The sequence below is a fragment of the Culex pipiens genome, chromosome 3 (genome assembly GCF_016801865.2).
Source record: "Culex pipiens pallens isolate TS chromosome 3, TS_CPP_V2, whole genome shotgun sequence".
Taxonomy (NCBI): Eukaryota; Metazoa; Arthropoda; class Insecta; order Diptera; family Culicidae; genus Culex; species Culex pipiens.
Genome location: NC_068939.1, coordinates 98,989,616 through 99,006,416, shown reverse-complemented (window position 1 = coordinate 99,006,416; position 16,801 = coordinate 98,989,616). Strand labels below are relative to the sequence as shown.

Genomic DNA, 16,801 nt, shown 5'->3' with positions numbered 1-16,801 from the left:
CATCCGCACACCACGTGGAGCCCTAATTCCTCCTCCCTGTATCCCCCCCCCCCTGAAGATCTCAGCCTCAAGTCCCAACCCGGCGCCCCTACTTCCATAAGGAGCCGCCGCTCAAACAAAGGCTAGGCATGTCACCACGTCCGCTCGTTGAAGATGCAGACTCACCCACGCCCCTAGAGTCTGTCGCCTCTCTCCCTGTTGCCACGCCTGTGCCGCTGGAATCACAGCCTCTCCTCCAAGCATCACGGGAAGCGGGGGCCTCGCGTTCGTCGGGGCCGGCCCAGGCGGTCCGGATTCATCTTGGTTGGATGATATGGCCCAGGGATAAAGTGACCCATAACCCCGTCGCCCTCCGGAGCTATACAGTAACCGCTACTCGCCGCAGGCCTGAGAATGCCTCCCTCGCGATTTTTCACTTCTACCGCCGTCGTGCCAAACCGAGCAGCAATTCGACTGCTATGGGCAGGGCTTCCCAAACTCCCTGCCCTCCGCCTCTCCCCACGACGCCGGCGAAGCCACTAATCCGTGAACTCCAGCTCCTCCACCCACTTTCTCGCGGCTTCTCGCCCCTCCCCCCCCCCCCCCCCCCCATACCTACCCCACTCTCCCCCAAAAACCCAACCTCCTACTATCCTTATGTATGTATCCACTCACCCCCCCCTTTCCCGCTCCTCGATCCTATCCCCCCCCCCCACCCACTCCTCCCCTCATCCCCTCATCCCCCACCCCCCCCCCCCCCCTCCCTCCCCATCACCTCCCCCAATTCCCCCCCCCCTCCCCCCCTACCCCCTCCCTCCCTCCCATCCCCTCCCCCCCGCCCCACCACAGCTCCCTTCCTCTCCACCCATCCCCCCTCTCTCTCCCCCCTCCCCCCCACCGAACCCCGCCACCAATCCCCTCCCCGACGCCTAACCCCCACACGTACCAGACACTCTCCCACCCCCACCTCTCCACGATCCCTGACCCGCGCACTTCCCCTCCCCCCCCCTCCCCCCCCCCCTATCCCCTTTCCACATTGCACCGATCCCCCACTCTCCCGACAACCCACCCCTTCACACACCCCTTTCTCACCGCCCCGGCCTTCTCGCGTCCCACCCCCTACCTCCCCACCCCCCCCCACTCCCGCCCTGCCCGCCCGTCACACCTCACCAGATCTATATATGAGTGCCCCTACCACACGCTGATCGCGCCCACAGTGTGCCCCCGCCATCGACGCGAACTTCTTTTCAATGGTTCCAGAATCTTCCACCACTTTCTCGCGGATTCTCGCGCGCGACGTCACACACCGATCCCCCCGACGAACCACACGACTGATGGCCCAATTTCCAAGGCCTCGACGCGAACTTCTTTTCAATGGTTCCAGAATCTTCCAAAACTTTCTCGCGGATTCTCGCGCGCGACGTCATACACCGATCCCCCCGACGAACACCACACGACTAATGGCCCAACTTCCAAGGCCTTGACGCGAACTTTTTTTCAATGATTCCAGAATCTTCCACCACCTTCTCGCGGATTCTCGCGCGCGACGTCACACACCGATCCCCCCGACGAACACCACACGACTGATGGCCCAACTTCTAAGGCCTCGACGCGAACTTCTTTTCAATGAATTCCAGAAATCTTCACAACTTTCTCGCGGATTCTCGCGCGTCGGGTCACACACTGATCCCCCCGAAGAACACCACACGACTGATGGCCCAACTTCCAAGGCCTCGACGCGAACTTCTTTTCAATGGTTCCAGAATCTTCCACCACTTTCTCGCGGATTCTCGCGCGCGACGTCACACACCGATCCCCCCGACGAACCACACGACTGATGGCCCAACTTCCAAGGCCTCGACGCGAACTTCTTTTCAATGGTTCCAGAATCTTCCAAAACTTTCTCGCGGATTCTCGCGCGCGACGTCATACACCGATCCCCCCGACGAACACCACACGACTAATGGCCCAACTTCCAAGGCCTTGACCCGAACTTCTTTTCAATGATTCCAGAATCTTCCACCACCTTCTCGCGGATTCTCGCGCGCGACGTCACACACCGATCCCCCCGACGAACACCACACGACTGATGGCCCAACTTCTAAGGCCTCGACGCGAACTTCTTTTCAATGAATTCCAGAAATCTTCACAACTTTCTCGCGGATTCTCGCGCGTCGGGTCACACACTGATCCCCCCGAAGAACACCACACGACTGATGGCCCAACTTCCAAGGCCTCGACGCGAACTTCTTTTCAATGGTTCCAGAATCTTCCAAAACTTTCTCGCGGATTCTCGCGCGCGACGTCACACACCGATCCCCCCGACGAACCACACGACTGATGGCCCAACTTCCAAGGCCTCGACGCGAACTTCTTTTCAATGGTTCCAGAATCTTCCAAAACTTTCTCGCGGATTCTCGCGCGCGACGTCATACACCGATCCCCCCGACGAACACCACACGACTAATGGCCCAACTTCCAAGGCCTTGACCCGAACTTCTTTTCAATGATTCCAGAATCTTCCACCACCTTCTCGCGGATTCTCGCGCGCGACGTCACACACCGATCCCCCCGACGAACACCACACGACTGATGGCCCAACTTCTAAGGCCTCGACGCGAACTTCTTTTCAATGAATTCCAGAAATCTTCACAACTTTCTCGCGGATTCTCGCGCGTCGGGTCACACACTGATCCCCCCGAAGAACACCACACGACTCACAACAAAAGATTTTTGTGGAAATGAGAAAATCAAGGTTTGTTTCTATTGTGAATGCGGTTGGGAGGAGGGACAGGCGGGACGCAGAGAGAAGGAACACGGCACTAGTTACTTAACTAAACTCTTTATTCCACTAGTTAATATGTAGCACGAACACTTGGCACGATGTTGTTCCTTCTGATGTTGGTGGTGGAATGACGGATGTTGTTGTTGGTTTGCGCGGCAGCTCAGCTGTCACCGTGCACAGTCAGGGTGGTGCAGAACGGGTGACGCCAATCCTGGCGCGCAGTGTTGCCAAGACATGACAGCTCTCCCCTCCGTTGTGGTGAACTTCTGGTTCCGCTCATCGGTCCCGGTAGAAGCTTCCGTAGGATGGGGGCTTTGGACGACATCGGCAGTCCGACCGCAGGTACCGGGATCGTCCGGTGCATGTTCGTATCCGAATTCTTGAAGGTGCCGGGCAGTCCGGCGGAAGTTGTTCTCCGAGAAGTAGCAGGTGCTGGGCACGTCCAGCGGTTGTTGCTCCGTGAGCAGTAGTAGTAGCAGTAGTAGGTTGTAGTTGTTGCTGGGCACATCCAGCGCAGGTTCGCTCCATGAGCGGTTGGAGATTGGTTGGCGCAGCTGCCTCTCCGCAAAAAGAATTACCGGGCACGTCCGGCAGAAGTTAGCTCTTGAAGGGTTTCGTATATCCTTCGCAGTTGCTGGGCACGTCCAGCGCAGGTTCGCTCCTTGATCGGTTGAAGGTTAACTTCGCAAATGCTGGGCAAGACCAGCGAAAATTGCTCCTCGAGCGGTTGGAAATTGCGCAGCTGCCACTCCGCAGATTGCCAGAAACGTCCGGCGGATGTTGCTCCTAGAGCATTTGAAGGCGGCGCAGATGCCGCTTCGCAATTGCTGGGAAGATCCAGCGCAAGTTGCTCCATGAGCAGTTGGAGTAGGCGTAGGTGCCCCTCCGCAGATTGGTCCTGCTGACCGCAATCATGGCCTTCTTCGAATCGACGACGTACCAGGGCCATGTGAGATGATCGCCATCAGAAATCACATCGACCATCGTTTTCCTCAGCACGTTGCAAAAAGCATCGCAACTTACCACGCAAGTTCTGGTCGGATCGAACGTCGGGTGTGGAAATTGGTTCGCAGCACAGGTCGAACGGTTGTCCACCTCAAAGAGCAGGTCGCTTGGTTTTCGGCGAGTTGCGTATCTAATCCTCCTTTGTTGATAACCTTGCCTTGTTGCAGCAGCAGTACGTTGCAGTTTGACTCGCGCATTTGCTCCGGGAACGGGAGAGCACTTTCCCGTCCCACGAAAGCAGCTTTTTCGATTCGTCGACCGGGGCTTCGTCGACTTCCGCTGCACCGAAAAATGCAAGACCGATAGTTCCTCGGCAGTTTGATCCTTCGCGTATTGCAGAATGTTGTCCCGCTTGGCCTCCACCGCAGCCTCCGAAATTCGTAACCACGCCATTGTGGCCGGTGCTTGAGCAGCACGCGTTGCAATTTCCTCCGGCACAGGAGGAATCACCGAAAAGTTCCGAAACGAAAATCCGCATGTTTTCTCCGAAAATCTCATCCTCGTCGCCAACTATTGTGAATGCGGTTGGGAGGAGGGACAGGCGGGACGCAGAGAGAAGGAACACGGCACTAGTTACTTAACTAAACTCTTTATTCCACTAGTTAATATGTAGCACGAACACTTGGCACGATGTTGTTCCTTCTGATGTTGGTGGTGGAATGACGGATGTTGTTGTTGGTTTGCGCGGCAGCTCAGCTGTCACCGTGCACAGTCAGGGTGGTGCAGAACGGGTGACGCCAATCCTGGCGCGCAGTGTTGCCAAGACATGACAGTTTCAACGCAAAATCGGCGTTGATTATATTCAACAAAATTTTTGTTGAATCAAACCTCGTACAGGCTACAAAATATTTTTCTGCGTGATCTAATGGTATACCGTATACGTTCGTTTGAAGAGCCGGTGCGGCACTGAGAGCCGCACTCGTCGGTGCCAGTTTTGGTTCAATCACCCTTACCAAAAATCATGATTTTTTGAGTTCCAAATCCCACTTTTCATACGAATTTTTCAGTTCAACCCATATAACCATTTTTATGGTTGTAGTACCTGAACTCAAAAAATCGTATGAAAAGTGGGATTTGGAACTCAAAAAATCATGATTTTTGGTAAGGGTGATCGAACGTCATTTGTCAGTGTGCGTGTAACTCGCATGAAACTGAAAAAATATCGAGTGCGGCACTCGAGTTTCAGTTCCAAGATGGCGGCGAAACTCGTGCGGAACTAGCGCGAGTTTCTTCAAAGAAACACTTTGACAGCTCTGAGTGTGGCACTCAGTCAAACGAACGAACGTACCATATGGTACGTTCGTTTGAGGGCTAGTTCCGCACTGAGTGCCGCACTCAGAGCTGTCAAAGTGTTTGTTTGAAGAAACTAGCGCTGGTGCCGCACGAGTTTTGCCTCCATCTTGGAACTGAAAGTGCGAGTGCCGCACTCGATTTTTTTCTAGTTTCGTGCGAGTTTCTCGCACACCAACAAACGATGTTTGTAAACATCGAAATCAGCTGTTCGATGTTTTCGATTTGTTCGCGTGTGAATGGTGGAAAATTGGACAAATTGGATTGCGGTTATCAAAATTCCGGTAAGTATCTTTTTAATTATCATGGTTCCGGTTTTAATGACCACGGAATCGGTTTGGGGAGTATGCTTCTTGGACTTCCAGATGGTTTTGCCGATTCTGTGAACATCCGGAAGGAGTTCCCTGCGCAAGAGGGATGATGATTCTTGACCTTTCGGATGATTTTTGACGGCTCTGTGAGCATTCGGAAAGAGTTCCCTGCGCAAGAAGGAGGATGATTTTTGGCCTTCCGGATGGGGTTTGTCGATTCCGTGGCCATTCTGAAGGTTTCCCTGCGTAAGAGTGACGATGCTTCATGACCTTCCGGAAGGGTTTTCCCGGTTCTGTGACCATCCGGAAGGAATTCCCTGCGCAAGAGGGATGATGTTTCTTGGCCTTCCGGATGATTTTTGCTGAGTCTGTCACCATCCGGAAGGAGTTCTTTGCGTAAAAGGGAGGAAGTTTTTTGGCCTTCCGAAAATGTTTGCCCAGTTCCGTGGCCATTAAGAGATTGGGTTGAACTTCTGGATGTTTGTTTTTTTTTGCAAAGGAAAAGCTGTTATGTTAAAAATAAGATATCATTAAAATATTTTCCTGCTTTTTCTTCATGCACATCACCGTTTTACGGCACCTGTTGTGATTTAGATGCTTTGATGTCTCCCGATAACGACCAAGCAAGCAGCAGCGATTAATGCGGGAGCAAAGGCCGCGCCTTCATCAAATGTCTGCTCCAGGTGGAGCAAAGGCGCGCATCTGCGGAGTCCTCATCCTCATCAGCTAGGTCGACGAAGCCGCGGAAGAGAACTTTGCGCATGCCTTCATCAACAACGCGCGGATAGGCGACTACGTACCAAGCGGATCGCGCGGGCTGCTGGAGCACACTCTCACCATAGATCACTGCATCGGAGACAAGTGATACATGTTTAGGTGAGTCCCATTTTTTTACTTCGCTGGTAGGATTTTTAAAGTTTCTTTCGGAATTCCAGATTCTTCGAAAAAAAAAAAAACAAAACGTCTGCTCGAGGCCAAGATGGTCGAAAAGAAGGCTGCCGCTTTAAATAGTCAAAGAAACGTCTTGTATGCGCGAAAAGGTGGACCTGTACAACATTCGCTTCCTCGTGCTGGAAGGGGCCGACCGTAGCTGGACTTGGGATTCGAGGGCCACCAGAAGAGTTGAATCGAGTGCTTATAATAAAATTGTGAAATAATTTGCTTTAAAATATATTCTTCTGCTTAAAATGACTTGTTTTAATTTATTCTTAACATAAATTAAATTTCACTGTTGAACAGCATTTTTTATTGTTAAATTTACAGGAAAAAGTCGTTGTGAAAGCACTGAGGAACCAACCCGCTGCGATTGCCATGCGGCGCGCCACGTTCCAGATCAATTGATAATCACGGACATTCGCGGCGATTCCAACGAATCAGTGAATCAATAAGATTAGAAAAACTGTTCGTGTATTTTCTGAACTATATGGTGTAATGTTAGAGATCATTAAAAAAAAATAAGAAAATAAACAAATCGACTGGATACTTCAAATATTTTGCGATAAGAAAGTCGACTTTCCCGCCGTGGACATAGTCCAGCCAAACGTGGTCCCGGGACAATGCAGTAGGATAAACGGAATGAACTTGTCTTAACTCAATTGAGTTAAGTGTTCCGTCCATTACGTTTTCCATAGTACCTGATGGCAATATGTACCATGCGTCGCTGCAAATAAATCTACAATTTTGAAATTGAGGCAAAAATGCCAAGCATTCTAGGAACTACAATATATTTAAAAAAAATTAAGGAAATCCAAATAAATGCAAATTCCAAACAACGCAGAAAAAAAACCAAATTTACTCAATAACAAGATCCAAAATCCTATACTTCCTAAAACATTTAAAATAAAAAAAATGATAACTGAACAAACTCTGAAATTTCGTATTGTTCTAAAATTCCTAATATTTATAAAATTTATGAAATTTCTAAAACCATTAACATTTCTGAAATTCTAAAGATATCAAGAATTTTTTCAAAATAATTAAACTATAAAAAAATTTAAATAATATATTATAAAAATTTTATAATTCAAACAAAAATTAAGAAATTGTTAAAAAAAACAATTCAACATAAATTTCAAAAAAAAATTCTTGACATTTCTAAAATTCCATAATTTCCAAGAATTATAAAAAATCCTAAAATAATTTCCGTTCTTAAAATTCCTACAGTATCCAAAATTCTTTAAACTCTTAAAATTCCTTGAATTAAAAACAAAACCTAAAGTTTCTTGAATAATTCCAAAAACAAAAAGAAATTTCTGAAATTCTAAAATAACATAAATTATTAAAATTCTCAAGCCAATTAAAATTCCTGTAAATATTAGGAAATGATTAATTTTTCAAAAATTCCTAAAATGTCTAGATTACTTAAAATTCCTAGGCTTCCAAAAAATTCAAGAAATTTCTAAAATTCTAAGACTCCAGAAATTCCTAAAATTCTCAAACTCTACAAATTTCCTTAAATTTTATAGGTTCTTAATATTCCCAAAAATTCCAAGCATTCAACATGATCTAAAAAATCCTGCAATTCTATTAACTCTTATAATTCGGAATGTTCCAGAAATAATCAAAATTTTAAAATTTCAGATATTGTAAAAAATCTATGAATTTATCGAGGTTTTTAAGCGAAGATGGCGTTCGAATGGTGAACGCCCGAAATGTCAAAATCACGCAGTGGTACCAACATTACGAAAAAAGTGTGCCATGGCATGACATGTTTTTTCTAATGTTGGTGCTACTGCGCGATTTTGACATTTCGGGCGTTCACCATTCGAACGCCATCTTCGCTTAAAAACCTGGATACATAGGGGAAGGTGGGGCAAGACGACCATATGGGGCAAGAGGAACAATCGCTCGTAAGGCCGTAATTTTTACAATTTTGATTATTTCCAGTATGAGGAATTGTTGCTAGCAATGCAATTAGCTGATTCTACTACCACATAACCGCCAAAACGACGTAAACGCCACGGGGCATAAGATTGAATGAAGTTTTTTTCAAAGCCTTTGTTTCCTTATAATATTTGGAAAGTACAAAATAAGGCGTAGGGTTCGTTTTAAAGCTCATTTTATCAAAATGCTATTTTTCCTAGATCGGTAGTGTCCCTACCAATGACTTGCATGTATTATAAAGTATGATTTATGTTTTGGTTATTTTTGTAGAGAGCTTTTAAAAAATCTTGTTTAGGTGGGGCAAGTGTAGCATATGGATTTTTAGTATGGAAAAAATACGAATTGCTGCAGCAACATATTTTATTGTGAAAAAAATACATAAAAGTTCTTAAAAACTGATAAACAATTGTTAAAAACATTGTCCATACACGATATAAGAATATAATGAAAATTTACTATGTATCATCTAAGTAATATTTTGTTTTCGTAAAAACGGTAAAATTTTTAGTAAAATATTAATTTTTAATCTAAAAATTAAAGAAACGTTTCAAATACATTCTAATCTTATGTATCTAAGTGATAACAGTTCAATTGTTAGTAAATTAGCATGTTGTTTCGTGCATTGTTCCTCTTGCCCCAACGGGTTGTTCGTCTTGCCCCACTAGTTGAGTAGAACGTACGAAAAATCAAAAATTTTAAAATCAACTTTTTACATTAAAAAACAGATTTTTTTAAAAACTTGTTCCATCAAAGTCTCAGCCAAGACCTGGAATAAGATGATTCTAAAAAATCCTACAGATTTTTTAATGTTTTTAATGGGTTATAACGAGCATTTCCTTAGCTTGTTACACTTGCCCCACTTTCCCCTACCTAAAATAATAGAAAAATATTTGAAATTCTTAAAAAAACTTAAATTTCAAAAAAAAATCTTTACATTTCTAAAATTCCATAATTTCCGAGAATTTTAAAAAATCCTAAAATAATTTCCGTTCTTAAAATTCCTACAATATCCAAAATTCTTTAAACTCTTAAAATCCCTTGAATTAAAAACAAAAACTAAAGTTTCTTGAATAATTCCAAAAACAAAAAGAAATTTCTGAAATTCTAAAATAACATACATTATTAAAAATCTCAAGCCAATTAAAATTCCTGTGAATATTAGGAAATAAATGATTTTTTTAAATTCCTAAAATGTCTAGATTTCCTAAAATTTCTAGGCTTCCAAAAAATTCAAGAAATTTCTAAAATACTAAGATTCCAGAAATTCCTAAAATTCTCAAACTCTACAAATTTCCTTAAATTTTATAGGTTCTTAATATTCCCAAAAATTTCAAGCATTCAACATGATCTAAAAAATCCTGAAATTCTATTAACTCTTATAATTCGCAATGTTCCAGAAATAATCAAAATTATAAAATTTCAGATATTGTAAAAAATTTATGAATTCAGACATACCTAAAATAATAGAAAAATATTTGAAATTCTTAAAAAAACAATCATCAATTTGTAAAATTACAGAAATACCTGAAATAACATTAACTCTTAGATCTCTTGAAATTTTTTTTTAAAAAAATCGTAAATTTATAGATTTATGTTTATTTATTTAAAAAATAAAAAAATCCAGAGAAAGGTTTGGAATTATAAGCAGTATTTTTTTTTGGGATAATAGAATTCAAGAGATTTCTGGAATCAAAGAACTTCAGAATATTAAAGTTTTTTTTCTAATGGAGTTTTATATTCCATGACATATAAAATATTTAAGAAAATTTAGAAATTATGAATTAAAAAATCTGGAATTTAGGTTTTTTTTTAATTTCTGGAATTTTAGGAGTTTTAAGAATTTTTAGATATTTTTGGGAATTCAGAAATGTTAGGTTATTTAGGAATTTAAGAAATGTCTGTAAGTTTAGAATTTCAGGAATTTCTTTACTCAATTATTTTGTAGGATTGTTTTGAGGTATAGTTTTTGGAATTTTAGAGTTTTATGAATGATTAGAATTTAAAAATCTTCAGTAATTTATACCTTTTGGAAATTTTCAAAGTTTTTGGATTTTTAAAATAAAAAAAATGTGATTTTAAAGAATCTGGAATTAAGATATGTTAGCGTTTTCGAATATTCTTCAATTATTGGAAATTATAGTTTTTTTTTGATAAATTTTAAATGCTTATGGAAATTTTTTTCTGGATTTATAAATTTTGAGAATTTCTGTAATCTTTAAATTCCAAAAATTCTCAATCTAACTTTAATCAAAAATATGAATTTCCTGTGTTAAAATTTAATAAAATTCTAAAATTACAGAAATTCTTAAAATTCTAAAATATATTAATGACCTATATTTCATTAAATTGATATAATCATTAAAAAAATATATTTTTTTTAAATTCTAAAATACTTTTTTTTAATTTTATTATTTTAAGAATATTTTAAGAACTTCAGGTTTATGGAATTTCGTTGGTAACTGTCACTCTTGCTAGTAAACCTGAAGCTCATTAGAGAACGGCCATCTCAAACCAAAAGTGAGCTCCAGGTTCTTACGAACCGCTTTCCGGGTTCCAATGATCGTTCCTGAGACAGGATACGAGACATACACCATTAATACCAGCGCGAAGGTACGTTCAATTCGCAACGATCTCATTTTGACTGACGTTTTTTGAACCAAAACAAAACACCACGCACGCACACAAGCATAAAAACTGAGAGTAAAACTGGACCGTTCGTTTGAACCAAAACTGGCACTCGACGAGTGCGGCACTCAGTGCCGCACCGGCTCTTCAAACGAACGTACCAATAGAGCTATCTAAGCCTGATCTCACACACACTAGCACACCGTTTGTTTTGCTGGCTGGTACAAAATTTAACCTCACTTTTTTTCGTGTACGTACACGCAATACATGCGCATGTAGATAGCTGTAGTCACGAAATATTCTAGAAGAGCTGGTTTTGCCAGAATCCTGCTAAAACAGTGCAACATTTCTGCTACACGCACGTTCAAAACACAGAGTAAGACAGAGTTACCACTGCCTCTTGATTTTTGGTTCAACTTTGTGGTACATCGCAGGTACATCGCACGCCTGCTACCAGCAAACCTTATGGAGCCAAAAAATTAAGAGCGAGTCCACGAACAGGGCATACCCCCTTCAAAAACGTCAAAAATCTTAAAAAGTCTATAACTTAGGCAAAATTCAATTTAATTTCAAAATTCAAAATGCATCTGAAAGGACTTGAAAAATGCAACAAAATGCAGGGTAGAGCCACAGACAAACAGACGTGAATCTTAGTTGATTTTTTTAAAAAATCCATCGTCCCCACAAGAAAATTCAAAATTGGGCTGCACACTAGCGCGATCTGCAGTCCTGTTGCGGAAACCTCATCGTTTCAATAAACTACTATAAGAGTGTACCCTCTTCCCCTTATCCGATTAAGCGTGTACAAAAGAAAAATGACGTTTGTATGTTGTTTATGTAATGAAACATTGTTATGTTCGAGGGTATGTTTTTTTTGAATCAGACAAATTACCGGGAAAAATGCTGCCAAAGTTCCACGTGATGGCGTCAAAGAATGCAAATTAAACAGTTGCTGCACCAGAAACATTGCATTGTGGTATCCTCCTTCGTACGGCGTTCCGCAGCAGATTCCACTCCGCGGTCCGGAACAGACATGAACCATCATTTGTACAGGGTGACAAAGGCAGGTCAAAAGGCCTTGGCTAAAGTGAACAAGGAGGAGCTAGGAAAGAAAACTTTTGTGTTTATTTTAAACGGAGTGGCGAAATTAACGAGAATCTCAATAGGAATATTTTGCTTTCGCAGTTGATGATGCAAAAAAACAACAACTCCCATTTCACGGTGTCGTTCGTGTCCCTGGTCAACGCCGGAAGTGATCCGTCAGCATGCCCGCCCCCGGCGCGGGTTGTTCCGCCCGACGATCACCGCTCTCCTCGCTCTCTCTCTCGGTGCGGTTCCGGATCTCTCGACTCTCGGTCGTCTCCGCAGACGTAGACGTTCTCTTCTCCGCTTTGGGGTTCAATGGTTGTGGCCACCGGCGGCCATGTTTCCCCGGCAAGGCCGTCACAAATTTTTCACTGCCAGCGCAAATCTCTCTTGCTCAGGTTCTGGCCCCCAAAACGCCAGCACTTTCTTACTACAGGGTGCTTGCTGTACGCCACAATCTTCACTTCCTTTAATTAAATTTAGAAACTTTTTTTTTCCTTCCTTCTTCTTGGCTTCTCCCTTTGACTTTTGGGTGCGGAACACACACGTACACAGACACAAACGCACCGATACACAAACACACACAGACACAGCTAAAACATGAAATTCTTCGTTTTCTTGTTTCCTCCTCCTCCTCCCTCCTTCAAGACCAGCAACTCTCGGCACTCTTGGACCAGTATCAAACACCCAATCTTCAGAGCTCCTAGTGCCACCCCCCTTCTCCACGAAAAACTCCACACAGCCTCCTTCGACCGCAACCGTGGCAGGTCCCGGAAACGCCGGAACAAACCTGGCCAGACGCCAGCCAACAAAAAATCAAAATGATGCAAAAAAACAACAACGTGGATTCAAAAATCTCCCAAAATAACAGTTCTTTTAGTGTATCAAAAACTCCTGTATCATTTCATAGCAAATTTGAATCAAATTTGATCAAAACGATGTTCTTATGCAATTTTTCCTTTGATTTTCACAAAACCTCGTGCTTTTTGTTCTGCTGCAACAGCAATCAAGCGGCATAAACAGAAATATCCCGCGCTCACACACACAACCAATCAATTCAAGAAACGTCAAAGTGTACGGTGGCGACATCATTCTTGATCGTGTCTCGTTGCGGTACTATGGCATCCATGTTTTTTGCTTGTTTGAATTTGAATTGACCGTTTTCGTTGGCGATGGAATAGAAAAGAGTTTCACGTCTGTTTGTCTGTGGTAGAGCATCCCAATTGGTTAAATTTAAAGGAAGTTATTGGCATTTTAGTGAAAAAATAGCACAATTTTCAAACTCAAATAAAAAAGTGTTCCATCCTCGGTTCGACCTGCAGCTTGTAGGAGACATCTGGGACTACCATCTGAGACTGAGAACGCTTTGGGTAAGGCAGTTTAACATATTAAATAGGCACTTTTACTTTTAGTAAATTTTTTGGTTGTAAATTTTTGCTCGGGGGACCCCTTAGATCCCATTTTTTGGTAATAATTTTATCATATTCGTGTTTCTGAGACAATTTCACAATAGAAACATGCATAAAAATGTTTATTTTCATTTATTTTAACCCTTTTAAAAATGAAAGTTAAAAAAAATTGAGAAGCTGCTTTTTTTTCTGGTGTCATCTAGTATCCTTGGAAACGAACTTGATGTTCAATAAATGTGAATCGAAGATTTTTTTAACTTTCATTTTTTAAAGGGTTAAAATAGATGAAAATAAACATTTTTATGCATGTTTCTATTGTGAAATTGTCTCAGGAACACGAATATAATAAAATTATCACCAGAAAATTTGATCTAAGGGGTCCCCCGAGCAAAAATTTACAACAAAAAAATTCACTAAAAGTAAAAGTGCCTATTTAATATGTTAAACTGCCTTACCCAAAGCGTTCTCAGTCTCAGATGGTAGTCCCAGATGTCTCCTACAAGCTGCAGGTCGAACCCAGTTGATATCTGGATGGAACACTTTTTTATTTGAGTTTGAAAATTATGCTATTTTTTCACTAAAATGCCAATAACTCCCTTTAGAAATAACCAATTGAGATGCTCTACCCTGCATTTTGTTGCATTTTTCAAGCCCTTTCAGATGCATTTTGAATTTTGGAATTAAATTGAATTTTGCCTAAGTTATAGCCTTTTTAAGATTTTTGATGTTTTTGAACCTTCCAATTTTGTGTCCCGATTTGCCCCACTTCCCGTTGACCTAGAGTGCTCATATTTTGGCCAGATGCTAGTTTTATATGTACAAACAACCCCTGAAAATTTCAGGCAGATTGGTGAGGTCGATGCGAGATGGGTATGCTTTGCTCGTGGACTCGCTCTTAAATGACTTTTCTTCGGACTGGTTACTCTGGGTTATGGGCTATCTACAATCACTTAGCTTAGAACATCTAAGTAAAGTAGTTACTTAGGAAAGTACGCAACTTACGGCCGTCATCCACAATCAACTTAGAAATTTTGCTGGGCTGATATACGTTGCTATGCAGTTGTTTGTTTACCTTTGATATTGAAACGTCAACTTACCGTAGATTTTGAAATTTTTCAAACCATACGTCAGTTTTTAATTTGATTACTTTTCCATTGTAGAAGCTCGGCTTCATTTCCATTGATTCAAATTCCTAAGCTAAGTGAAATTTTCTAAGCTAAGTGATTGTAGATAGGCCATTACTCTGTGTTCAAAATCACTCATGTTTCGTCAAAACCAAACCTACTCAGAAATTAGTAAAGGGGGCATCTGTCAAATTTGAGTGAATTTCACTCAGATCTGGGTGAATATCACTCAGTTTTCGTGGAATTCACAGATTGCCCCCTTTACTAATTTCCGAGTAGGTTTGGATAATTTTAAACGTGCGTGCAATTTAGTAAATTTGACTGGTATAAAACTACTTCTGTAACGTAAGTAACGTTTCCCCAGCCCTGCAACACGTCAGGATAACTGATTGGTACTTTCTAGAAATCAAAAACAATTGAAACAGTCAGCAGAAAAGCACGTCCATTGTTCAGGAAGCAGCGAAAAAAAAGTGTGTCCTCCATCAGGGAACGAAAAAAAGCCCGCGCAAACCTCCCAAAATGACCAGCCCCGCCGCCATCAAACGAGAATATTACCAGACGGACACGGCGGTGACCGTGACGGTGCTGCTGAAGAATGCCACCGAAAAGAACTATGCCGTCGCGTTCGCCCCGGACAAGGTCGAGCTGACTGCCGACGGAATCGAGCCCATTGTTCTGAACCTGTGGGCCGCCATCAACGTGGAACGCAGCTCGCACAAAGCCTACCCCAGCAAGGTCGAAATCAAGCTCGCCAAGCTGGAGGGCCACCGCTGGGAGGACCTGGAGAAGAAGGTCACGGAAGTGGCCATTCCGTTGCCGCCAAAGAAGACGCACCACGACTGGGACAAGATCTCGAAGGACATTGAGAAGGCCGAGGCGGAGGAGAAGCCAGAGGTGGGAGGATTGTAGGGATTGAGTAGATTGTTTAATGTCATCTCTTGAATTTCAGGGGGAAGCGGCCGTGCAGGATCTGTTCCGGAAGATTTACGCCGATGCCAACGAGGACACGAAGAAGGCCATGATGAAGTCCTTCTACGAGTCGGGCGGCACCGTGCTGAGCACCAACTGGCAGGAGGTTGGTGCTAAGCCCGTCGAGGTCAAGCCGCCAGATGGTTGCGAGTTCAAGAAGTGGGACTAAGCCAACTTCCGGTTTCGAATAACCACGTACACAGAGAGAAAGAGAGACAGCATAACTTCCTTCACGACGCGCCATTGCCTTCACACGAACATAAATTCATTCACTCATTAACGACATGTTTCAAACAAAGATTAAATCGCGCACTTGCTTGAAATAAATTTAAATGCGTTCTAAGTCACTTTACAGAAGCTGTTTCAACTTTTCTGACTCAATTTGTTGGCCCTTGACTCATGTCTGTTTTTGCCGTGATCATCAAGTGGTTAGAAACCTTTACATTTACTGATTTATTTCCTTCGGGAAGAACATTTTCAACGTATTTTCGTAATATTGTTGAGCTAAATCCTCAATCGGTTTATTTTTGACGCAGGCAAGAACCTCCAAAACTTGGCTAAAAAGAAAAACTAAATTAGTCCCAAAAACCCAACCAAATCCAACCCTTCCTCACCGAATCATGACGGGTTCGCACCGGCCAGCGATCAGCATGTCCTTGTCCCACTTTTCCTTCTTCTTGACCGCGGGCAGCTTCGTTTGGACGTGCTTCGAGCCGGCGTGCGACGGCCGGATCTCACACCACGGACTGTCCGTCTCGACCATAATCCGATCGTCCGGGATTCCGGCCACGACCTGCAGATTCTCCTCCGTCTTGAGCGAGCAGCCGTTGATGCCCACATAGAATCCCAGCTCGATCAACTTCCGCGCGTCCTCGGCCGTCCCGTCGAACGTGTGCACCACGCCACGTTTCGGAATTTTGTCCAAATTTCTACTCAAGATCTCCAAAAAGTCCTCGTGCGCACTCCGACAGTGCAGGAACAGCGGCAGATCGTACTTCTTCGCCAGGTTCAACTGCTGCTCAAAATACTTCTTCTGGACGTCCTTTTCGCAGAAATTAGTCCGGTCGTAATCCAAGCCACACTCGCCAATCGCCACGACCTTCTCCTTGTTCTCGTCGATTTTATTGCACAGCGAGATGAAATATCCGTCCGGATCGGCCTCGAACTCTCCGCAACGCGTCGGGTGGCACCCGACGGTCATGAAGAGACGCTCTAAATTTTAGAAAAATCATTTGATCAGACAAAATCAGATAGCAAAACTTCCGGAGAAACTCCGCTCACCATCCCGATTCGCAATCTCAAGCGCCGGATCGCAGTCAAAAATCGTTCCGCATG

At 43.2% G+C, this 16,801-nt stretch overlaps 2 protein-coding genes across 2 annotated transcripts; one reads left to right on the top strand and one right to left on the bottom strand.

Moving 5' to 3' along the window:
* The first annotated feature begins 14,897 nt into the window (after positions 1-14,897).
* On the top strand, positions 14,898-15,823 carry LOC120431185 (uncharacterized). Its single transcript, XM_039596327.2, has 2 exons — positions 14,898-15,391; positions 15,447-15,823. The coding sequence occupies exons 1-2, from the start codon at positions 15,017-15,019 to the stop codon at positions 15,633-15,635; spliced, it is 564 nt and encodes a 187-aa protein (XP_039452261.1). The 5' UTR covers positions 14,898-15,016; the 3' UTR covers positions 15,636-15,823.
* On the bottom strand, positions 15,740-16,799 carry LOC120431184 (deoxyribonuclease TATDN1; the record flags this gene model as incomplete). The annotated part of the gene is made up of 3 exons (XM_052709931.1): positions 15,740-16,023; positions 16,081-16,678; positions 16,748-16,799. Coding segments are annotated over 3 exons (762 nt in total), but the record flags the coding sequence as incomplete, so codon positions are not given.
* Between the last annotated feature and the right edge of the window lie 2 nt (positions 16,800-16,801).

Bases quoted from the DNA above. Each gene is read 5' to 3' on its own strand.
- LOC120431185 (XM_039596327.2), top strand. From the start codon at position 15,017: ATGACCAGCCCCGCCGCCATCAAACGAGAATATTACCAGACGGACACG. The intron at 15,392-15,446 runs GTGGGAGGATTG...CTTGAATTTCAG, and splicing joins AGGCGGAGGAGAAGCCAGAG to GGGGAAGCGGCCGTGCAGGA.